The sequence below is a fragment of the Martes martes genome (genome assembly GCF_963455335.1).
Source record: "Martes martes genome assembly, chromosome: 1".
Classification (NCBI taxonomy): Eukaryota; Metazoa; Chordata; class Mammalia; order Carnivora; family Mustelidae; genus Martes; species Martes martes.
The window spans coordinates 204,604,685-204,628,721 of NC_137888.1; the positions used below are offsets into that span (position 1 = coordinate 204,604,685).

Below are 24,037 nucleotides of genomic sequence, written 5' to 3' on the forward strand. Positions count from 1 at the left end.
CCGGAGATCTGAGATCAGTTTACCAAACATCAAACACTCGTTAGGTGCTGAGGCAAGGGATTGATTGTAACAGTATCCTGAGATTGGATTACAGCCCAAGGTGGTGGGCCAGAGGGACAGAACGAGGTTCAGTCTAGGGAGGGCCCTTAGAGAAGGAATTGTAGTCATTGATAGTCCCTGCATCGACCATCTAAACAAGCTCACAGCATCAGCTAAATGTTCAGTTAATATAAAGGAAATGTTTTTAATTGTACTTGGTGACAAAAATTGTTTGCATACCACATTAATGTTTTAAGGCTTTCATTTCTCTTTTTGATTCCCTACCCCACTTCCCCAAGATCAGATCTTGAGGCAGGTATCAGAGCAATTCAGGTAGTGAAACTGCAGTCATCTTTGACGCTTTCTTCTTTAAGATACCTGCCAGCTGGTCAGCTGTTTTAAGATTACTTCCTCCAGATCACTTCTTTTCATTCCATGGCAAGCACTGCCTGGGATTAATAGAAACATCCTCTTAACTGGCCTTATTGCCTCTAGTCTACTCCCACTCTAGTCCTTCCTGAAAATGACTAAGTGGATCTTCCTAATGTGTTTCTTTCATTAGTCTTCAGTGGCTCTCCACTCCTGACCAAATTAAGTTCAGGCTCTCATCGGTATGGACCCAGCTTACCTTCCAACTTTCCCTCTCATCTATTAAAATCCTAGTTACTCTTCACAGCCTGGTCAGGCAGGACTGGGTATAACAAAGGAAGGAGCTTCTGAATTACTGAGGCAAAGTGCTCTCACCTGAATACAGAGATCATAATCCTCATATGAAGTCACTGTATAAAGCAAGTAACGTTTGTTAATGATCTTGGCACAGTGATCTTTCCCTCCCATCCAATCAGCATTCATTGAACCAGAGTACCTTCAGTGTCCCCCCAAACATATTGTGAAGTTCACACAAATTATAGTTTATGTAAAAATTTATTTGACCAAAATGTAGAAAAAGTGATACTATTACATATGATACAGTTGCAAGAATCTAAATGGAAAGTGTGGGTTTTATTCAATTGCACAATTTGCTAGTGTACCTTCTGGGTAGTGTGATGCTTAATAAATAGGAGTGAGGGGTAGAGGACTTGGATAAGCTAGAAGCAGGGTGATTTTATCAGAATTGTAAACTTGAGTTGGCCCCCACACTGCTGGGGAATGTGGAATGTTTCAGCTCTGAGATGTTAACCAAGGAAGCAGAAATATAACAAAGCCAAAATGTGCAGCCCTGCCTACAAAATACTCCATATCCAGTTTAATCAGGAGTTTCTTGGTCTTTTATTAACTTGGTCCTGAAGAAGGAATTAAAGTCCTACATAAGTAAATCTTCAGTTTGCCATTCCCTGAAGTATAAAGGTGATGAAGCTAGGCCGATTACTTTATCTCTACTTTGCTGTCAGAGAGGCCCCTTCTGCCCAGTATTTGTTAACAACTGCTCAGTTATTGATGGCTAGTGGGCTTCTCGATAGGACTTCTCTGAATAAGACTGAATTCTACCACATTCATTCCTGCTGAGGAGATGGTCTCAGATCACAACAGACAAGCACAGGTCATTATTGGAATAAGCTATCTGCTCCTCAGAGGACAACTTTAGAATGAAAGGAACATGAAGAAGAGCCTAACATCAAGGATCTATCCAGAAAATATTGGGGTAATATGATTATTTCCCAAGCATTCTCACGCTGACTGCTCAGAAGATGTCTGTTCTGCATGGTAGAGTGTGGGAAAGAGCCAAGATGATTAGGTTAATCTGTCTATGGTTTAAGACTTCCACAAAGCCAGCCCCCTCCCCCTGGCCTTTTTTTTTTTTGCTCTGGATGGAAAATCCCTACCCATATTTTAATGTGATGGTCCCTGGTTACCTGTCATGTGACCAACAGTGGCCCAGAAAGTTATACATTCTTCAGCCTTTTAAGCTGATCCATGACTAGATATTGGAGTTGTTTTTTAAAAGTATAGGGTTGTCTATTTTCCCAGGAACCAAATGCCCTCGGTCTTAAGAGAGTATGCTCAATATAAAATACCCTGCCTACCTTATGAATAAATGCAACTTAAGGATAAAAATAGAGCTGAAAAAGCTGGTGCCTTTTGAAAAAAGGAAGGAATTAGATTTAACTGGTGCTCAAAGCTTCTCTGATACAAAATATTTGGTCATATATTCATAATTGGCTTGACATTTCCAGCAAAGCGAAGATTTCAATGGCAAAAGAAACTTCTTACAAGAGAAGAGAAAGACACGGAGCTCTGGAGTTTCTGTTGGAACAAGACTCTTCTGTTTTGGTTATATACAGTTAAGTTCGTTTAGTGTCTGATCCAGTGTCTGATGTAAGCCCACATTCTCTTCTTTGGCCTGGGCAAGTTTTTCTGGTGAGGATTAAGAGTGGGGGGAAAAAGAAATTAATAAGCATCTTTGTTAAGGAGGAAAAGGTTTCTAAACTCCACAAACTGTCAGAGTGAAGTCATAACAGAAAGTACTTTACATTTTAATTATCGCAGAATACCATGGAATAACAGAGATCAAGTATCAAATATGGGAGTCAGGGTTGCAAGATAAACTACAGAGTCTTCAATTAAATTTGAATTTCAAGTAAGCAACAAATACTTTTTTAGGACAAGTATATCCCAAATGTTGCATGAGATACACTTATGCCAAAAAATTACTCATTGCCTATCTGAAATTCAAATTTAACTGGGTGTCCTATGTTTTCGTTTGTTAAATCTGGCAATCTAGAGTTAGAACACCTGGACTTAAACCCCAGTAGTACCACTGAAATATGCTATTTAACCTTGCTAAGTCTCAGTTTCCCCATCTGTCAAGGGTAACAACAGCAATATGGGGCATGCGGATTACCATAAGGAACAAAGGAGAGGTGCTTCAGAACTCAGGAAGTGCTACACACGCATAAACATAGTCGTAGATACGGGAAACAGTACATTCCCCACCTAGGGCCAGTTAATAAGCCTTTGGTAGGAAATTATAATCCTGAAACCCATTTTTTCTTCGGAGGTTTTGCGAACGGCCATTGAAATTCCAGGTATAATCGTGTTATTGTGTCTGTGCGCCCATAGCCATGGAGTCAAACCCCAGATAAATGCAGCATGACTGAAAATCTAAGTCAGACTACAGGTGAGTTATTAAGTGACCAGGCTGATAAAATAAATTTTCAAAAACCAAAAAAATGAGATGCCATTCAGAGCTAGGCACAACAGCGATCAAGACAGAACTGGTTTGCCATGAGTGATGGCCGATAAGAGACGAGGCCAAAAATCATTAAAACACTGGAGGAAAGCAAAATGCCTCATAAACTGTGATAGGATCAGCTTGGAAATTTTCAGAAAGAAAAAAAAAAATGACTGCAAAGATGGCAGTCTTTCAACTAGAACTGCTCAACCTTTCATCTCACGAGGCACTGAAAAATATCAGGTCGCTGTGATCGGGTGGATTCTGTGATAGAAAAGAGGGTGACGTGGGCCTGACTAATGTGGATGGACAGTGCCCACTCCGTGGTCTCCCCTACGCCTCACGGACGGAGCCACCATCTCTGTTTTGCAGAAAAGCTAAGCAGCTTGTCCAAGGTCCCACAGGGCTGAGATTCAAACCCAGGTCTCCCCACTACAAATCCTGACCACATGTCACCTTGCCACTTGGATTCTCTGGCGTCTACTTTGTATTAGATCTAAGAGAAAAAACAAAACAAAAAAACGCCTTTCCCTTAAGGTATCAATTGTCCTCGAGAAGTGTGATAGGCCCCTAGACCATCAACAGGTGGTCGGAGGTCACGTTAGCCCAAATCTCTATAAATGAAGTTCCACTTAGGGGCTTAGTTAAGTGGAATGACTGGATAAGTAGGGCTGCAGTTATTTCAAAGGGTGGAGGCCACCTACATCTGGAAAAATCCCAGGAACAAATATAGTGAGCAAACAAAAAACACCCGCCCCTTCATAGCCCAACGTTTCCACAGTCCTGAGTATGGCTGTGTGTGGGGGGAGTGGTTTATGCACGAGTTCACGGTGGACGGGAGTTAGGAAACCAGGGAGAGGCTGAGGTTGGAAGGCTGTGAATAGTTAGAGGGAGATGGATTTGGGAGGCATGAATATAGAGAACTGGGACAGAGGTTCCCACCTGAATAAAATTACAGGATGAGGAAAAATAAAGCTACAGTGACCAAAAATTGTTGCTCTAATTGGAGATCTCCACGCTGCTCTCAGGTTCACGGGGGCAGTCTCGAAGACGTGCGTGGACATCAAAATGGCAGTGCTTCTGGGATAATTTATGGTGGTGGTGGTGGTGGTGGTCGTGGGGTACAGGGGAGAGTAGATAAAATATTTAAAATGTGGCTTCTTGTGGAAAAATCTACGAGCTTTTGGTCAGTATATACATCATCTCTTAATACCCACAGGCTAACTTTAAGAGTTACCAAACCAAAGCAAGGTTCTTGATTCGAGTTAAATTTAAGTATGAGGAGATAGCTGTTACCATCTCCAGCAACTTTGGAACTCGGGAATGAATCATCTCTGTCTGACTTTCCAGCAACTTCCACCCCCTTTCCCTGCTAATGGGATGAGTTTTCATCCCTTGTGTAGTTCTTTTCTAAGGGCAGAGGATAGAGGTGAGGCTCACTGGTGAACTTCCTCCCAAGACCCAGGGCTGGGTAGATGTTCCACGAACAGTGAAGACACAGGGAACCCCGGACACCACTCTCAGAGGGTAACACAGAAAACAAATGCAAAAAGGAAGAAAAGGGAGACCAGAATGCCATCGCCGCTTTTTGAAACCGTAGGTCAAACTCCATTCAAGACGAGCCTCTCTTTAGACAGAAGCCTGCCAGTTTTTGCAAGTTCTGCTGACTCTATCAAGCTCCTTAAGAGGCTGGATGAGTCCCCATTCAAAAACAATTTCTATTTAAGGAAAAACTGCTATTGGCATGCAGATATAGTTAGCTAGCACATTTTTGAGAGCTCATGCCAAATTGGCTTTTGTTTTCATATAGGCACAAAGAATCACGTGGGCATCATTTTCCTTTTGAACTGAGCTCTCCATCTGAACCACCCACTTTCTGTTGTAGCCACCGTCAAGGGCATCACAGCTACGGCTCAAAAGCGGCAAGTGAAGGAAATGAAAATGAGGGCCTGGGCACGAGGAGCGCCTGTCTTTATTTCAGTCACACAGTCACAGACACAGCAGAGGAAGGCTTGAAAGACCAAACCAGGAGGCAGGAAACGAGCTTCTAGAAGCCCACGGGAAGTGTAGGCACCACAGTGAGAAGGCCAACTTCGGTATTGCTAGGACAGAGGACGGCACCCCAGCTCCCTCTTAGAGAGAGGTCATGTCGTTGAGAGCATGATCCAGTTCCTCGCTGATAGCTTTGTACTTGAGCTTCTGAGCGTATAGCTCGTCTAGAGGGCGGAGGTCCCCAGGGAGAGAGTTCAGAAGAAGAGGTACAGGGAACAGAACGAGAGGGTCGGGATGGAGGTGCCACAGATGAACAATGAGAGGGAGGAAAAAAAAAAAGTGAGAAAACAAAGTATGAACCAGAAGAAAGTTGTGTCTTACGTAAAACAGAAGAGGAAGCAAAAGATCAACAGAGTGGTTTCTAAGTGGTTTGAGGCTCTGCGGGGGATCAGCCATAAGGAACCTTGAAAAGAAGGGGGACTAGAAATGGACACAGCTTCTACCCCCAACCCCCTGCCCCAGGTTATTTCTGACTTGCAGTGATGTCACCCAGTCCAAAGGTTATACTTTGGAATGGGGTATTTTCCCTTATACGGAAACCTCGCCTCCCAAACCAAACACTGGGACACATGGTCTGAGGAACAAGGCTGGCACCCTTTCTGAGCGAGACAGACGGTTTTAGGAGATTTTTGTTTGAATCCGAAGATGCTAGAATTTCCTGCTTATTTTATGAAGAACAGGGGACAGAATTCCTTTTTTTTTTTTCTTTTTACAGCTGGAACTCTTTAAGAGATTCTGGGCTATGTGGGCACCAGACTTGCAGACAGGAGTCTTTATTCAGTCTCTACATTCTCTGTATGCAGTTTTCTCCTACTGTGATAAGCTCTGAGCTCTCTGGGAGAGAGCTTTTGTAAAAATGGAAGGCATTTTAAAAATGCAAGGCATCTCTCAGGAATGAGCACATTGAAGGAAATTCTAAAGGCTTTTTAAAACAAAATCAGCCATATTTGGGTCTCTGTATTCATATGTGGAGCCAATTAAGCCGAGAGCTTTTACTTCCCGAAAAACGGCCATCCTGGTCTGCATCGGACTTGCACTCTCCTGTTCCAGTGCCCCAGACCTCCAGATGTGCCCTCACTCTGTACTTTACTTTCCTAGGGTGAACAAAGCCCAGCTCAGCCCTCCACAGACTCCTCCCCTCGTCAGCGGACTGTCACAAAGCGGGAGGCAGAGCAAGCTTAAGCAGATGGCAGTTTCATACCTTCCAGGTCATCAATTGTCTTTTCCAGTTTTGCAACCGTTCTCTCTGCAAATTCAGCCCGGGTCTCAGCCTAGAAGGAAAGAGAGGCCTCACTATGGGGGCTTCGAGACCAGCCTCAAGAGAACCCAGAACTAGCTAGGCACGATCGCGCTCACCTCTTTCAGTTTGTCGGACAAAAGTTTGATTTCTTCTTCATATTTATCCTCCTTTTCAGAATACTGTGGGAGAAACCAAAACAGTACTTTAAAAAAAAAAAAAAGAGGACAAAAAAAAAACCCCAAAACAAAACACATAGAAGAATGTAGGTTCTCTGTTCCTTAGAGAAAAGCAGGTGCTTGAAGCACTATGAACGTGGCCAAGAAGCAAAGTGGAGGCGGTACCTTCCCAGGTAGAGGCAATGGGCCCAACACTCCAGAGGGTCTGCACAGGAGGCCTCTGGGTTGGGACGGACCTGAAGGTCTGGGCTGTATAACTTGAGATGACACTGTGATGAGGACGGAGCAGAGAGCTGAATGGAAACACGTGCCACGTGGAGCCCTTCACAGCCGGCCTGATGTTTCCAACCCCGCTCCCCACCACCTTTCCCAAATACATTCCGTGCACTCTCTAGTCTCCCAGCCTTAGGCCCCCCAAGCACGGGATGTTCCATCCCCCACTGACTACCTGTCAGAAATGACTTTTGTCTTGCAGGGTTCAACTCAGATTAGTATCAGCTGACCTTTACGGCCGCTCGCTAGCTGGCTAGATATCCTCAATCCCATTTTACAGATGAGAGGAGAGTCACAGACAGGTTAAGTCGTTGGTCGAGGGTCCCATGGCTGTGAAGTGACCACACCATGACTGACTGGAACCGGGCTCTGGAATTTGAGCTCCAGGCCTTCTTCATGCTTTACAGCCCTTGTAAATGTCACCTCCTCGTGACACATTCCCCAGCTTTCCAAGGTCCCTCTGTTGAAGTCTCCAAGCACGTTGCGTCAGTCTCTTCTACTCAACTACACTCTGAGCCTTGCAGAGCAGAAGCCATATTATCACTGTAACGTCTACCCCCACGGCCTAGGACAGTACTCGGCATGCCCACGTGAGCTAATGTGGCATGCACACGAGAGCCACGTCTGCTCATCAAATATCCTCGTATCCCTGTGAATACTAATGACATAGCTCTAAACAAGACAGATATAGTCCCCATCCCTAAACTTGCCATCTAGCAAGGAAGGCATGTCCTTAATTAATTAGGACAAATGTGATCAGCCATCATGATAGGAAAATTAGTGGTGGGGCTACACAGTCAGGAAACCCCTAACCTAGATGTTCAATGCTCCTGGAGGGCAGCAGGAGGTGGGGAGAGGGAGGAAGCGAGGACAGCGAATTCACAGGGCAGGCCACGGAAGAGGGTGTACAGTGCTCCTCACGCGCTTCTCTCCGGTAATGACTGCTTTGGGTACTATTTCAATCTAAAAAGCCCGAATCTGTGTCTCCTATCTGCTGCCTGGCCTTTTAGAGTGTATTTCTGGAGGATTCAAGGGGTTCATCTGAGAGTGAGGCTCTGTACACAGTTAGACTCAGATCTCCCTAAGAGGAGGCTGACCAGGTATGAATCTCACATTCCCTTTCCATCCTCCTCGACGGTGGAGATAAAAGACAGTGCATGGGGCACCTGGGTGGCTCAGTGGGTTAAAGCCTCTGCCTTCGGCTCAGGTCATGATCCCGGGGTCCTGGGATCGGGCACCGCATCGGGCTCTCTGCTCAGCGGGGAACCTGCTTCCCCCCCCACCCCCGCCTGCCTCTCTGCCTACTTGTGATCTCTGCCTGTCAAATAAGTAAATAAAATCTTAAAAAAAAAAAAAAAAAAAAAAGACGGTGCAAAGACCGCACCGAAGAAGGAACTGTAGCCACTGGATGTCTCTTTTTGTTGGGGATGGAAAACCCTGCTCGTGGGCACCAAAGCCACCGTTAGCAAACAGAGGTCAGCTCCCTGATGCCCCGCTCGAACTCCCATGCACTGTGAGGGGAAGGAAAGAAAGCCCAGCAAATCGCCAGCGCCAAGCCGACCACCAACCTTTTCAGATGCGGCCTCGAGCGATTTCAGATTGTTGGTGACATTCTTGAGCTCTTCTTCTAGGTCACCACATTTCCTGCGCAGAGACAAAAGAAATTTATGTCCTGTCCTCCACTTAGAGCAGGCAATTCCCCTGAAAGCTTTCAAGCAGAGGAATCCACGCTGCCTGGGGCCCCCGGAAGGAATGTGGGGAAAAATGTTAATGGCTTCTTGCTGAGCTGTAGTGCTGTGCCCTTATCCAGACCCCACGGTGCCTGGCAAAGGTGCTGCAGGCCGAGGAGTGTTTGGAAGGTTTGTGTAAAGTGCTCCTGGGCTCTCGCCAAGGGTGAGGCAACAGGGACTTGTGAAATCTGTGATTGAGGAGGCTTTGCGGAAGGTGTAAGGATGGAATGGAACGCAGGAGGCCGGGAGACAGCGATCGGTTTGCAGCCGACGCTCCAGGAGGCAAGCTCTGAATGGATCTGAGACACTGGATCCTCTCCTGGCATCTTGGAATGCTCCGCGGAGCTGGATCCCTCATCCAAGGCCAAGGGGGAGAGGGTTTTTGTGTGTTCGGAGCTTGCGGGACTGTGGGCTGGCTTTTCACTTCCCGCCTGCCACGCCCACCCAGGAAGGCGTCCCAGGCGAACGATGACATCAAGACGAGGCAGAAACGCTGACAGGGAAGCCCGCCTTCTGCAGGGAAGTGTTCCCTTAAGAAGGCACAGCCTCCTGAGATACCCTCTCTGGGAGAACGGGACTTCCGGGCTTCTCTGCTGGGGCCTGTCTCCCTGCTATTTCCCAATACCTCTGTGGGAAGGGTGAGCACGTAGGCAGTGCTGCCCAGGGCAGTGAGAACAAAATGACACTCTCTTGTTAGCCACGGCGGCAAAGGGGAAGGGCTCAGTTGGGAGTCCCAAGTGCCCATTCACTTGAGCAGAGGCCCTGAAAAGTCAGGGTCAATTCCCGACCCGACAGCTCCCTCCTGCTCGGTGCCAGGAGCCAAGCCGGGTCCCCTCTCCATCCTGCTCTGCCACTCACAATTCAGACACCTCGGCACGCTCCTCTGCCCGCTCCAGCTCACCCTCCAGGATGACCAATTTACGAGCCACCTGCAGATGCAAAAGATCGACTGAGACCCAACAACCACATCGAGGAGGATGCCGCCCCCTGACCCTTCTAGACAGCAAGGCCGTGCCCAGATCATCTGCGAGCACCTGGGCCCCAGGAATGAGGCAGGCGGGAGGGGAAGCCGACCACGGAGGCCAGCAGAAAAGCCACTGCGCTTTCATGGTCTGAAGACCCATGATTCCCAGTTTTAGCCAAAACACCCAGCTGTGGGACAAAAAGCGATCTGATCAGTTGGTCTCCCCACTAAGTTAGATAAGTGTCGCAGAATTCCCCAGGCCTTGCTGGCATTGTGGAAGATACGGTTTCCTGGCCAAGCAGCTGTCTCTGGAAGAACAGATGTGGATGCAGAAGGACAGCTGAACTAACCAAAAGCTTCCTTTAGGCGGCCCCGGGGCTCTCCCTATCACAGATCCATTTCCTCCCCACTTCCTGCGGCTGCGCTCTGCCAGCCCCACTCACCTCCTCGTATTTGCGGTCGGCCTCCTCAGCGATGTGCTTGGCCTCCTTGAGCTGCATCTCCTGAATCTCCATCTTCTCCTCGTCTTTCATGGCCCGGTTTTCTATCACCTTCATTCCCCTGCAAGGAGCAACCTCGTCATTACCTCCACACACGGGTCACCGCTCATCACACACCTCCGCACGTCGGCTCATCCAAACTCCTCTCCAAGAACCATGCTCCAAAGAGGAAGCCGTAGAGCGGCTCTCTTTCACTTCCCCTTCCCCTTCAACTTCACAGCCGCCCTATGAGGCACACCGTCCCCACTTGACAGAGGAAGAAACGGAAGCACGGAGAGGCCAAGTAACTTGCTCAGGGTTGCAAAGCTCGTACGTGGCAGAGCTGGGATTCAGACCCTGGCGATCTGGCTCCAGGGTCCGTGCTCCCATCCTATACGGCCTCTCGCTAACTAGTATTGAGAAGTACTTGTACCGTGACAGTTACCGCGTGGGCCAGCCTGGCTGTGGGAATGATGGATTCTACTGCGCTGAGGGAGAAGGTGTGTATGTGTCACGGAAGGCTTTCCAGAAGGGAATACAGGGAACCACAGGAGGGTTTCAGAAGCAGGAGGGAACAGAAACCAGAAAGATGAAGGGACTGCCGTGGGAAGACCAGGTAAGAAGAGGCAGGTACCCACAAGGTGAAGGGTGAGGAGGAGCTGAACCGAAGTGGACAGGTCCAGTCTGGAGAGGACAGGGTCTGGGGGAAGGCTGGATATCTACAGGGCGGCTGGCTTTGGCCTGCACTGCTTGGAATGCACGAGTAAGACCAGATACCTCCCAAGAGGCCAACCCAGGATAACGTACTGATGTGTGTCATGCTTGCCCAGACTGGAGGACCATACACGTCTTGTTGCTTAATAAATATGTCACTAGCATCCCTAGCTCGCTGTCAAGACACCTTCACACCTGTACAAAGCCTTCACCTCAGCACGGGAGCAAGCTTGGGAAACCTTTGCAACAACTGGAAAGGCCCAGGTGACTTGCCCAACCCGAAGTGAGTGGCCGTGGAAGGACTTGAATCCAGACCTCCAGTTCCCAGGAAGAGAATTCTTTCTACCCAAACTAGCCGTCTCCCAACAAGGGCGTCACCAAAGGGCTCTGGTGGTACGACACAGAGACATGAGGGGCCTTCCCAGGCTTTCTGGGTTTGGTGAGGTCCTAGAGGTGAGATGTCTGGCCAGCCTGGTCTGCCCATGAATAATCCAGGCCCCAGGCACAGCCACGAGCAACTTGTGATGACCAGGAAGCATCTGCTGGGCTGATGCCCTCCCCGGTACAGGCTGTTCCACGCCGCATGGGAAGAAATGTCCCGCATGGGCAACCGGCAGTCGCCTCCAAGACTCCCTGGTTGGTTTTTTTTTTTTTTAAAGATTTATTTATTTATTTATTTGACAGAGAGAGAGAGAGAGAGATCACAAGTAGGCAGAGAGGCAGGCAAAGAGAGAGAGGGGGGAAGCAGGCTCCCTGCCGAGCACAGAGCCCCATGCGGGACTCGATCCCAGGACCCTGAGATCATGACCTGAGCCGAAGGCAGCGGCTTAACCCACTGAGCCACCCAGGCGCCCCTACCCCGGTTGGTTTTTCATCTCACCAGAGCATAATCAGAAATTAATCCTTCAGAGGAGCTTATACCAGGAACTGGTGGTGGACGGGTGAAATGAGAGTCCTGGTGTGATCACCGGCTAGATACACAATGACCACTGGCCGGGCCCACACCATCCCCACACAAGGAGCCCATTTACCACCACCACACAGAGACGGCTGCTTCTGTGAATGACACAATCTGCCCTCAGTCCTCCAGAGCCTGTGCCAAGGCATGGATTATCCTGCTCCCGAGGACGGAGCATCCCGCCGGAGGCCTGAAGGCAGAGTGCATGCCCCTGAGGTGAGGAGAGCTGTCAGTTCCCAGTCTACTAACGGTGCCACTCTGCGAGTGTCCCTGACATACAGTTGTCACTGTCCAGCTGCCTTAACGATCGATCGTCCGTGCAGATGCCCCATTCCAAGTTTCCATCTCCTGACCCCCTCTCCCTTCACCCAGGAACCTGATATTGTGAGACCACCAGCGAGACGCACAGTGGCTCTCATAGAATCCGCGAAGCAGCTGTCTGCAAACGGGTGGCCAGGGACAATCGTCCTTGCAGGCTTACATCGACCCATTTGTCAATTTTCTCTGCCTGTTGGGAGTTCTCCTACAGTCCATCCCGGCTCCGGGAGGTCAGCCACCCGGCGCCACGCCCGCTTCCGAGAAGCACACGCCGATGCCTCCAAGCCTGAAGCATCCTTACCTCTCGCTCTCATCCGCGGCCTTTTCGGCCTCCTCCAGCTTCTGCAGGGCCGTGGCCAGTCGCTCCTGGGCCCTATCCAGCTCCTCCTCAACAAGCTGGATGCGTCGATTGAGAGCTGCCACATCCCCTTCGGCCTGGGGAGGTCAGAGGCGCAGCCAGGTTAAGAAGTGAAAGGCTACCCCAGCATCCCCAAGTCGCATGGCATCCTTCCCTCTATTAACACGCTTCTCCCATCTCCCCCTGCCCAAGAAAGCCCACCCAAGAATGCAGGCAGAAAGGAATTCATGCTCTCATCTGAAGAACATGAATTTTCCATATGATCTTCCTCCGAAAATGTCCGGGAACTTCCACCACTCGACGACAAAGGTGTGTATCCCAGCAGAGGACAGGCAGTCAAGTCAACATGGAAGAGTGCCTGGGAGAAGACAGTGCTGGCCTCTCTGGGATTCCTAGAGAACTGGGCCACCAAGTGCCCTGACTCACCCTGGCATATAAAAAGCTCTGCTCCCAGTCACCTCAACAGTAAGATAAATTTAACAGTATGGAACCCTCAGTTAAATGTTGGCCACACAACGTGGGGGAGGGGTGCAGCACCCTCAGAACACCACCCTGAACTAAGCCTGGCCCAGAGAGGATGGGACAAAAAGATTTAATTAAGGAGAGAAGAGAAAACGTGGTTACAGGCACGGAAGGGCTGTCTGAACGGTGATACCGGCTTTTCAAGGTATTTGTACCTACAAGGAAGGTAATAAGGCGGCAGACATAAGAGCAGGATCTCCGGGCTCAAAAAGCCCTCGGTTAGAAACCCCGTTTTGCCGATTTGTAGCCGGGTGGCATTGGGCAGACTGCTTCACGGCTCTGAGCGCCCCCATCCCAGCCCCAGCACAGGGGAGATGGTAACTGAGGATGTGGCATTGCACCTGCCAGGTGGGAAGTCCCATGATTTCACCTCATTTAATCCTCCGGTATTTTACAACGGGAAATGGAGAGGTCCAGCTAGGGGCAGTCGTTCCCATTCAGTGTCACAGAACTGGTGAGAAAACAGCCTCAGGAACCCCAGCCCACCGCTCCTCCCCGGCTGAGTCTGTACCCTGCAGAGTCCCGTGGGGGCTTTGAGGTCAGCCACTCTCAGCAAGAAATACTGAGGAGTTGGCGAAATTTGACTCAACCGAGGGAAGATGTGTAAAGCTACACTGGCTTCTCCCTATCGAGACAATCTCTGCGTTAGGGAAGGCCAAAAAAATTAGTAGGAAACCGCTCTCTACCCTCGCCCCCTGAATTCATACAGAAAAAGAAAGAAAAAAAAAAAAGGAGTAAAAGAATGAGACCAGAGATGCTGAAAAACTCAGAGACTCAGGAAACTGTGCTCAGCTCCAGGGTCTTAAGCAGCAGATGGAGAGAAAACTCCCACAGGTGTTTCTGATCGCCACTTCCTCTGAAACACCAATCTGGAGACTACATTAAAACCACCGATGAACTATTTTAAGAAATTCACCCACTCCTTCCAACGAGTGGGTGCCTTTTATTCTTTTTAATAACACGAATTTTAACTCCTTCAGCAACGGGGGGGGCAGGAACTGATCCCCCCCCTCCCCCAATAGTTAGTACATTAGCAAAACTGCATAACCAACACCACTACCTAATTCTGGAACATTTCCATCACCCCACCGCCGCCAAGAAACCCCATCCCCATTAGCAGTCAAGGTATTGATTTTTTAGATCATACAAAGGTGCTTTCTTTATTCATGAGTTGTCTTTAAAAAATGAAAGAGAGCCTTTCCTTCTGTGGGGAATTCTGAATCCTGATAACCACGCTCTGGCACATTTTCAACTGTCTGGAATTGAGAGAACGCTGATACACACGACTATATCGGTGCATACATATATATGCATTTTTGAAAAACTGCTCGTCACTGCTAGTCATTTTAGGCTCCACCCCTTCCTGCAATCAAAGCTTCTACACTCTACAAAGGATTTCCCTTATAAGGTAAAAGAGGCTTGCTAGATACATGTGGCAAAGGAACAGGAAGATGTCGGTTAATCACACAAAAATCTAAACGAAACCAGCTGTCGGGAGGCAGACCCAGAAGTCTGCCACACGCCGGCTCTTGGCTTTCTCTACAAGAGACTGAGAAAGGATTTTTTTTTTTTCTCCCTCTCTGGGCTTAGTTCCTTTGCCTGAGTACTTTCTTCAGACTTCCCCAATCTGACCAAGAGGAGCATGCTTTGAAAAGCAAACTTTTTAAGAAGTCCACAACTTTCCAAAAACATCCTTCCTCCCCACTGGACTCTCCTACTCCTAAGTCTTGGCTGGAGGCTGAGGGTCATTTTTAAGCAGAAGTAATTGTCCTCCAGCGAGATGACTTGGGATGAGATCAGAGGGAGGGTTCTGCCGGTTCCTTGTGTGAAAGAGGCCAAACCAGCTACTGTTTGAGGCTTGCACAGGTTTCTGAGGCCTCCTCACGCCAGAGCAGCCCTGACAGACCAAACGCTTCCGCTCAGGCCAAGACTGGAGCGGTGTTGGGGCTCTTCTCCAGACTTGTCAACACCCAGGGCATCTTTTCCACTTCTGGGATCCCCACCCTCAGCCTCAACACTCCAGCTTTCCGGGGCCCTGGGCCTTCACGGTCTCCCCCAACTTTCTTGCACACTCACGGCCCTTCTCCCAGCAAATCCTTATTCTATAATAATAAATGCTCGACTTCCATTTGAAGCCTACCCCAAGAGGGAAGGGGGGCTGCTCCCCTCTCCTGCTCCCACAACACAACGCTGAACCCCTCTGCAATGCTATCCAGCCTTATTTGTACCCCTCACACCCATTAGACTGTGAGCTCTTCTGAGGTGACTGGGAGGGGAGGAAAAACTGCCGAGAATTGAGCACCTACTATGTGCCATGACTCCCTAGACCCTCCCAGCTATCATAGGGGGTCGGCACTATTGTCACGGCTGCTTTACAGATGGGGAGACACGGCGCTAGGGGTTAAGTACCAAGTGGTAGGAGACGGCGTTAGAATGCGGATCTCTCCCCAGCCCCAGGAGTTGCCACCATGTGTCCTGCCCCAAGGGGCAGTCCGAGGACGGAGGGAGGGCGAAGAGTGCGCTCCTCCATCGGCCCCATTATCTGTCTCAGGCCGCGCAGCATGGAGCTGAGGCACACCAAACCATGTTGGGTCGAGGACCCCGAGCTAAGTTCTTTTGGAGAAAGGCGCGGTCCCGCGGCCGTCGCTCGACTGTCGTTCCCGCGGAGACCAGCTGGGGAGGGAAAGGCCGGCGGCTCCGGGCTGAACTTCCGCCCCCCGCCAGGAGCAGACACGTCGCCGCCGCGCCCCTGGGAACAGCTGGGAAAGTTCAGCTGGAGCCGGGAAGCCGCGTAAGAGGGGAGAAAGTGAGACGCCCCCCCTCCCCGAGTCCGCGTCGGCTAGTCCAACCCCAGACAATGGAAGCTCGATGTTTCCACTCTCACTTCCCGCTCCAAGGTCCAGTCGCCCCCCGCCCAGGACCCCGGCGCCAGCCCGGAGTCAGATGGCGGTGCGGCGTCCCCACACAACCCCCTCCCCACTCTAGGATCCTGCGTCCTCCTCGGCCCCATCCCCCCATTACCCGCTCGGCCGGCCACGCCCGATCCGGATGCGGCACCCCCTCCCCCGTCCCAGGCTGGGGAAAGAGGATGACCGCGGAGAAAAGGGGTCTCAGCCCGTTCGCGGGAGGGGGCTGCGGGTCCGCGATCGGGGAGCCGCCAGGCCAAAGCGCACGAAGGCGGGCTAATGGGGGGCCCGGAGAAACCCGGTAGCGGCCGCCCAGGGCGGGCGGGGAGCGCGGGAAGCGGGCGGCGCGGGGAGAAGGGGAGAAAGGAGCGCGCGCTGGGCCCGGGGATGCCGGGGCGCGGGACCCGGGCGCCGGCTCTCACTTTCTCGCGCCGCTCGCGCTCGCCGTCCAGCTCCCGCTGCAGGCCCTGCGCGCGGTCCTCCGCCTCGTCCGCCTGCTGCTGCAAGGCCTGGATCTTGCGTTTCACCGCCTCCAGGGAGTTGAGGCCGGCCATGGCGCGGGGGCGCGGAGGCGCACGCAGCGGGCGGCGGGCAGCGGCGGGCGCTCGGCTCGGCTCGGCTCCGGCGAAAGCTGCACCAGCCGCGCCCCGGCCCCCGAGCCTTTGCCTGCGCCGGGGCCGCCCCCGCCTCTCCCCGCCCCCGGCCGGGCCGCCGTCGGGGCGATGAGGTCACCCGGCCCGGCCGCCGACGTCAGCACCGCTGGGGGAGGGCCTGACGTCGGCACCGCTGGCCACAGCTGCTGGAAAGTGCCCCTTTTCGGGACTTATTTGGAGAAAGCGCCGGGAGGTACCGCCTTCTCCTCTTCCTCCTCCTCTTCCTCCGGCGCTGCCCGCCCGCCCGGCCCCGGGGCTCCCGCCTGGCCCAGCCGCGGGCGCCCCCATTACTGCGCACGTACGTCGGAGGCTTTCTTCTCCGTGAGCTCCAGCTTCTCCTGGGCGTCTTTCAGGTTCTCGGAGTATTTGTCCAGCTCATCCTCCGTCCCCTTCAGCTTCTTCTGGAGGTGCGTCAGCTCCTCTTCCACCTGGGAACAGATGGGGGGACGTGTCAGCCTGGGGCCCACGTACCCGTGGCGCAGGGGCGTCTCCCACATTCACAAGAGTCCTCTGTTTCTCTGGGCCTCCGTTGCCTCATCTGCAAAACAGGGATAACCATACTGTGCACCCCTCAAATGCCACCTGTTAATATGATTTTCACCTTTTTCCCATCCCTTGGGATCAGCCGTGTATGGTTATCTTTGCGGGGGGGGAGGGGGGGCGGTTTCCGGATACTCTATCAGAATCGATTACGGGTTTTGGGAAACGAGTCCCGACACGCTTCCCAGAAACACATTTGAGTTTTGCATCGCAGTTTCAGGGGTGCGGACTCCTGGGGATCCCGAGCAGAAATAGGAGTCTTATATTCTGGGCCCAGACCTTCCCCCAAACCCCAGCCTGTCCCTCTCTAGTCCTGCCTCCTACACTGGCAGCCAGAGAAACTTTCTAAATGCTCCTGCCTTGAACTGCCATGGCTCCCCATTGCCCAAGAGAGTGGTTCTCTGACTTTCCCACAAAATACTCTGAAAGCCTGGGGCACCTGGTGGCGGTGGCGGTGGGGGTGGGGGCGGGCTCAGTAGGTGAAGCCTCAGATTCTTCATTTTGGCTCAGGTCATGATCTCAGGGTCATGAACTCAGGGTAGTGAGATGGAGACCCTAGTCTGGCTGATGCTGTGTGGAGCCTTCTTAAGATTCTCTCTCTCTCTCTCTCTCTCTCCCCCTGTACCTCTGCCCCTTGCCCCCACCCCTGTCCCATGCTCGGTCTCAAACAAAATAAAACAAAGCAAAAACTCTGAAAGGTTGAAGGGCTCAGGCCCGCCCCATTCCTGTACTCGGGGGACCTGGCTAGAAGAGAGCTAACCCTCAAAGACCACTTTCTTTGAAGGCTAAGTTTAAGTCTTTAAAATTACTGCACATCTGGCTTATGTTCATTTTAATAAAAATGTCCCCCACATTCCCTAAGTTTTCATTTCTTTATGTTTATCCTGGGAGCCTTGCCCCTCTCCAGGCCCACCTAGCTTGAAGAGCTCAGATCTACAGGATACAAACCACAGACCCCCTCACCTCTCTATCGCCCTCCACTGCACTGGTCAAGAGTCAGTATAGGAAGCCTTCTCTGTCACCTCCAGGCTGCACCTCCCTCCCCTGCCCTGAATTCTGGTCCAAGCTGGGTCAGTCCAGCTCATGTTTTTATCTGACTTGTGTCTCTGGTAGTTTGACCCCCTGGTCCAGTCCATGCTCCCAGCGTGAGCAAGCAGCCCTCCCTGGGGCCCCGCTTCATCCGAGAGGTGGGCTGACTTTCTCCAAGGGCACCTGGCACAGGATTTGAACCCACTTCTGAACACGCCCTTGTGCCAGTCTTGCTTTCCTTCGTCCCCTTCTGACTTTTCTCTTTTCTCTAACTTCCCGAAGAAGGTATGTTATAGAAGCTGATGTGGCTTCTAGGTCAAGCTCTGAATCTGATCTGGGTTACACACTCACCCCTCAGATGATGTGCAAAATGTGCCAGATGCTGTGTGTGTGTGTGTGTGTGTGTGTGTGTGTGTGTGTTTGCCCCTGTGCAAAATCTTTTTTTTTTTTAAAGATTTATTTATTTTTTTGAGAGAGAGAGAGAGCGAGCACATACGTGGGAGGGTCACAGGGAGAAGGAGAGAGAATTCTAAGCAGATTCCACCTTGAGTGCAGGGCCCAACATGGGGCTCGATCACAGAGCCCTGAGAACACAACCTGAGCCAAAACCAAGAGTCTGACGCTTAACCAAGTGCACCACCCAGGTGTCCCCCATGCAAATTCTTAAAAGGCCTCCTGTCCTGTCTTCAAGGCCACTGAGTGTCCTACTGCTGAGCTAGGGAATGGGGAAGGGAGTGGGGGCTCAGAGGAGGAGGAGGGTGACAACAGCTCAAGCCTATGTCAGGCTCCCTAGGGCCTGATCTTGACCTTACTAGGCAATAAGTCTAGATACCTGGCTCCAAATCCCAGCTGTATGACCCCTTTTCTGGGCTTAGTCTTCTCATCTACAAAATGGAAACCTTGTCGTGGCGAGTGAAACTTCTGCCTTGACCAAGAAAATGAGCCAGTTTCCTTAAAGGCAGGTCAGTGTGACCCAGCGTTCACCTGACATCCTTCTGGAAGGATCTGTGGGGTATAGCATTTACTAGGTGCCAACTATGTGCCCAGCACAGTGCTGTCTTAACATGACAGAGTGAGAGCAAGTTCTGCGGCTTTGGGCTCATCCAGGTGTAAAGATGGGTGGGTTTTTCATGACATTTTCCTGCAAGGTTTGGACAACAAGGGGTGGGGACTGGGATCACGTGGTTCAGGGGCCATGAAGCATTTAGAAAGTGCCAGGCACAGGACACATACCGTCTCACTGAAGCTGCATGTCACAGAATGGTAAACTGAGTCCTAGCATGAGAAAGGGACTTGCCCCTGGCCATACAGACAGGGGATTTGAATCCTCATCAGACTGATTCCAAAGCTGGTTCGCCTGACTTCTAGGTTACACATGCCCGCCGCTCACTGGCTTCCCACTGACCTTCCACACCCAGCACCAATGCACCCTCCCCTGGGAAGCCCGCCCTGCTGCCTTGGGCAGAGCCTTACCATGGCCTTGGACCTCCGCCCCGCCCACCTGCCCCAGTCCCTGTCCCTCCCTTTGGCCCAGCCCTGTCTGCTGAGGCAGGGAGCGTCCCTCCATGTTTGGCTCTGTATCTCCCAGCCTGGACTCCTCCAGAGTTGGGCCAGGCTGAGGTCACCCTGAGCCAAGCCCCAGCATCACCCAGTATGGGGCTAGGCTCAGTCCTCACCAAAGAAGTCTAGGGGAAGTTTGCACAATGAATCAGTGACACACCCCACACCCTTCAGTGGTTGAAGCCAGGTACAAAAAATCAATAAGACTGACACACATCGGGTTCCTTGCCCTGGCTCTGGACCTGGCTCTGGTCTCTGACAAGTCACTTCCTTCTCTGGGCCTCAGTTTTCCTGCCTGTAAAATGGCTGGGAAGGTCATGGACTGCACACCTTAGTCCCTGTAAATGGGGCCTGAGGACAGGGCTGAGGCAGGATGTGGGGTCAAAGGCCAGTTGTGGCGGATGTCACTGCCCTGGGAGGGGAGCGGGCAGGAAGTGGGAGGGCCCTGGGCCTCCTGGTCCTGTTTCCACACTGGACAAACAGGGCCTAGAATCGAGACTTTGCTGTGGGGTCCCCAAGGGGCAGGCTGGCTCCAGGACCCACACTCTGGCCTCCTGAAGTGTGAGGCACTCCAGGTAAGTCACGTCCCTCATGGCATCCTGCCTCCGTTCCTAGACAGGACAGGCCATTGGCCCCTTTGGAATGTGGCCTCTGCTTTGGGCCTCTGGAATCTTGGGTTCCATGCCTGGCCATCAGAAGGTAGCCCATGCCCCCATGTCACAGATAAGGAGACTGAGGGTTCAGAGAGAAGCAGCAATGTGTCCTGAGTCAAAGTTAGAAGATCCAGCCTGGATTCAAGCACAAGTTCACCCCAGTGGGTGGCGTCATGGAAAAACAAGAACTGAATGAAAACCCAGCTGGAGGCCAGAAAACCTGTCCCTGCCTTTTTGGCCGTACTGGAGGGGGCTGAAGGCTTTGAGAAGCCTTCCCTTTTGCATGTGTGTCTGCCCTGGGAGACTGTATCAGTCACTCACACCTTAGTGAAAATTAGAGCCATAAACTTGCTTTTCTCTGAATCCCTAGCCGAGCCTCTTATGGCAAGGGTTGAATAATGGATGGAAGTGGGCAGCTCGGGGCCGGCACAAGATGGGTGTCTGTGTCTGCCAGGGAGGAAGGAGGAAGGGAGTGTGGCAGGGAGTGCTGGGGTGGGGCTGGCCTCCGAGAATGTGTCACAGGCTCTCAGGGAAGCCCCGGGATGCTGGGGGATGGGGAGGCCCACTGGGGAAGTAGGGTGGAGGGCGGGGAGGAAATAATCCTGCTTTTATTGAGTGCTTACTCTGCGCCATGCCCGCCATGCCCGGGACAAGGGCTCCTCCTGCAGTCACCTCTAATCCTTCCATGGCCATGAGGGAAGCCCTGCTGTCACTTTCCTATCTCAAACATGAGGCCACTGAGGCCCAGACCCGTGAAGACCTTTGCTCCATGGGGCTCAGTGCCCCAGCTGTGAACACAGCCGGTCTGAGCTCAGAGCCTGATCTTTTTACCATCCAAGCTGGCCTGGCATATGGGCTGGGCTGGGCTAGGCACAGAGTGTTGCTGTCCTGGGTGGCTCCTGCGGTTTATCCGAGACCCTGATGTTCCTGAGGGCTGGGTGGTTAACCCCAGGGGTGCCGATGAGTCCTGTGGGGGGCAGGGTGCTACAGAGAGAGCAGCAGCCCCTTCCTTCCTCCCACTGGCTGATCTAGCCACCCAGACAGCTGACTTCTGCTCTGCTCCAGACCATGGCCTTGGGACTGCCCAGCCCAGGCCTCTGCCCACCAGTTGCATTAGCCCCCGGTATACCCAGTTGCCGGAGCTTCCTCGAAACTTGTCTCCAGAGCTCTAGGTCCAAGGCCTCCGCCTGCCACTAGCACCTCACCTCTCCCCTCTGGACTCCTGGCAGGGATGGCGGGGGCACCGGAGATATGCAGGGATGCATTGAGAGCCTCAGGTTCACCCTCAAATCTCCAACTGCTCCAGTCCTGACTCTCACCCAGTTGCCCCAGTAGCTGGACACAGCTGGCCCTACCGCATACCTACACTCGGCCACCCTTCCGGCACAGTACCACCTGAGTCTGTCCTGACATGGGGAGAGGGTGACCCACACTCACACCCAGCTCGGCACTGCCACCCTCACCACTACACACACGCGCACATGTGTACATGTGTGCACAGGTACCAGGGCACTGCCACACTCACCTGGACACTAAGGTATACACACACATACACACACACTCTGCAGGAACAATCACCCGACAAGCACACACACGCCAATACAAGTACACTCACCTCGACACACACACGCTCGCCCTGACACACACATTCCATTGCTGCCATGTCAGCTTTGGCATGAGCACACACACACACGCAGCCAGCCTCTCCCTGATACACACAGGCCCACAGTGATACCAGCACCGACGCCCTCGCAGACGCCCAAACACATCCAGACTCCACATCCCCACTTTCCAACAAGCACACACTCGTGCCTCAGTCTGCACACACTCATTGTCACAGACGCCTTTACCCTTCTGCACTCTGTCCAGCCCAAACACGCACACACATGCGCACCACCTGTGCACACACAGAATGCCCAAGCACACAAATACACTCTCAGACACGGCATCAACCAAACACCCCATCTAGTACACACGCCCCAGGCTCATCCGCTCATCCCAACACCCCTACACACACTCCAGCTTGCACACACATCCAGGCACTCACAAACACCTCTCCCTTGCCCAAACGTGCTCGCTCTCGCTCGCTCTCTCTCTCTCACTTTGCTCATCCTAGTCCTGTGGAGGGATGGTTGCCTCTCTCTCCCAGCTCAGGGACCCTGGAAAGACAACGGTCCCCTCACTGTCAGCCAGAGTGTCACCTGGTCCCTGCCCTGACTCCAGGCACCAAGGTTTCTGGAACTCCCACCTTGGATCCCAGAGCCTGGCGTCTGGGGCAGGAGCAGCCCGGAGAGGGCACTGGGCAGCCAGACCTGGCCTGGCGGACGGCCCCTCACCTGCTTGCACTTCTCCTCGGCGGCTTTCTTATCGGACTCGGCCTGCTCCGCCCGGTCGATGGCATTCTCCTTGTCCAGCTTCAGCATCTGCATCTTCTTCTTGATGGCCTCCATGGCTGGGCGGTGGGGCACGGGCACAGAGGGCTCTGCGGAGGGGACTGCTCGGCGGGCCGGGCCGAGTGAGCAGCCAGGTGGGGGCGAGGCCCTTATAGGCTCCCGGGCGCACCGCCCCGCTGCCAGGCGAGACCTGGAGGAGGCCCAAGCTCAGGCCGCCGGGCCAGCCGGGCCAGCCGCCACTCGCTTGCTCAGGAGGACTTGGCCAGCTCACCGGCCGCCCGCAGCCTTCGCCTTATTTGGGCCTAGGATTTTCTCAAAGGAAAAAAAAAAAAAAAAGAAAAAGAAAAAGCCCAGCCCGTTTCCATTTTTAACCTGGGGACACAGGTCCCTGGTGGGCATGTGGGCTCAGTGCTAGCTCAGGAGGAGGATCCTGGTGGCCTTTAGGCCGGCCTCAATTTCCCCATCTGTGCTGGGGAGCACAGAAGAGGGCTTGGGTGTGGGTGTAGAGTAGGGGCGAGGTGGGGTGAGGAGGCACCCGTCTTCCCTTCTCCTCCCCTCTGGTCTTGCCTCCATTTCCCGCTCTGTCCCAGGGGCTCCCTGGGTTACCCCCTTCTTTCTGCTGAGTCTCTGACTCATCATCTTCTCCCTCCATCTCCTTTCTGATGAGTGTCCCTCTGTCTCTCTCTGATTCTGTCTGTCTCTCTCCATCTCTCTGTACCTGTCTCTGTGTCTCTCCACCTTTCCATGTGTTAATTTCCCTGTCTCCCTGTCTCTTTTGGTCTTGTTCTCTTGGACTCTCTCTGTATCTCTTTGTCTGTCTGTCTCTCTCTCTGTCTGTCCTTTCAGGTTCCCCCTGTCCTTCTTTCTGTCTGTCTCCTCCAATGTCTGTCTCTCTGTCCTCTTCCCTGCCCCTGCAGGCAGGCACCGCCAGGGTGAGATTGACCTGGATCACCTCTTGGAAATCCTTGGAGCCCAAGACAGGCCCAGAGCAGGCCCTGATGCCATCCTGAGATGGCACACCCTCCTTTCCCCGCTCAGTGCCTGTCTGTGGCTCCCCAACACCACTGGAACAGGAGGTAGCCTTAGCTCAGCTTGTCACTCGGACTCCTGTCCGTTGCTCCCTCCCCAACTCTCCCCAACGGTGTTTCCCAGGCAGGGCTGTGCTTTCCCTACCTCCAGGCCTTTGCAGGTAGGGTACCCCCAGCTGCCCCATTACGCTGCCCCTCTGTCCTCCAGCAATCTGCCTTCAGAAAGGTGTAGTCACTCATTCTTTCGTGCGATGAACACAGAGAGCTTTCCCGTGCTGAG

General features: G+C 52.5%; 1 protein-coding gene across 4 annotated transcripts; it reads right to left on the reverse strand.

The window, feature by feature from the left end:
- Positions 1-945: 945 nt before the first annotated feature.
- TPM4 (tropomyosin 4) lies at positions 946-22,971 on the reverse strand (the record flags this gene model as incomplete). 4 transcript variants are annotated; one of them, XM_080802098.1, is made up of 9 exons in its annotated part: positions 946-2,394; positions 6,465-6,534; positions 6,620-6,682; positions 8,521-8,596; positions 9,541-9,611; positions 10,090-10,207; positions 12,417-12,550; positions 16,857-16,982; positions 22,673-22,971. In XM_080802098.1, 9 exons carry the CDS (start codon positions 22,784-22,786, stop codon positions 2,312-2,314), a joined length of 855 nt encoding a protein of 284 aa, XP_080658224.1. In that variant the 3' UTR covers positions 946-2,311. The 4 variants fall into 4 exon arrangements, with proteins under 4 accessions (XP_080658224.1, XP_080658225.1, XP_080658226.1 ...); XM_080802100.1 differs by lacking the exon at positions 946-2,394 and adding an exon at positions 5,323-5,427 and having other exon boundaries at positions 22,673-22,786; XM_080802099.1 differs by lacking the exons at positions 16,857-16,982; positions 22,673-22,971 and adding an exon at positions 16,324-16,590.
- Between the last annotated feature and the right edge of the window lie 1,066 nt (positions 22,972-24,037).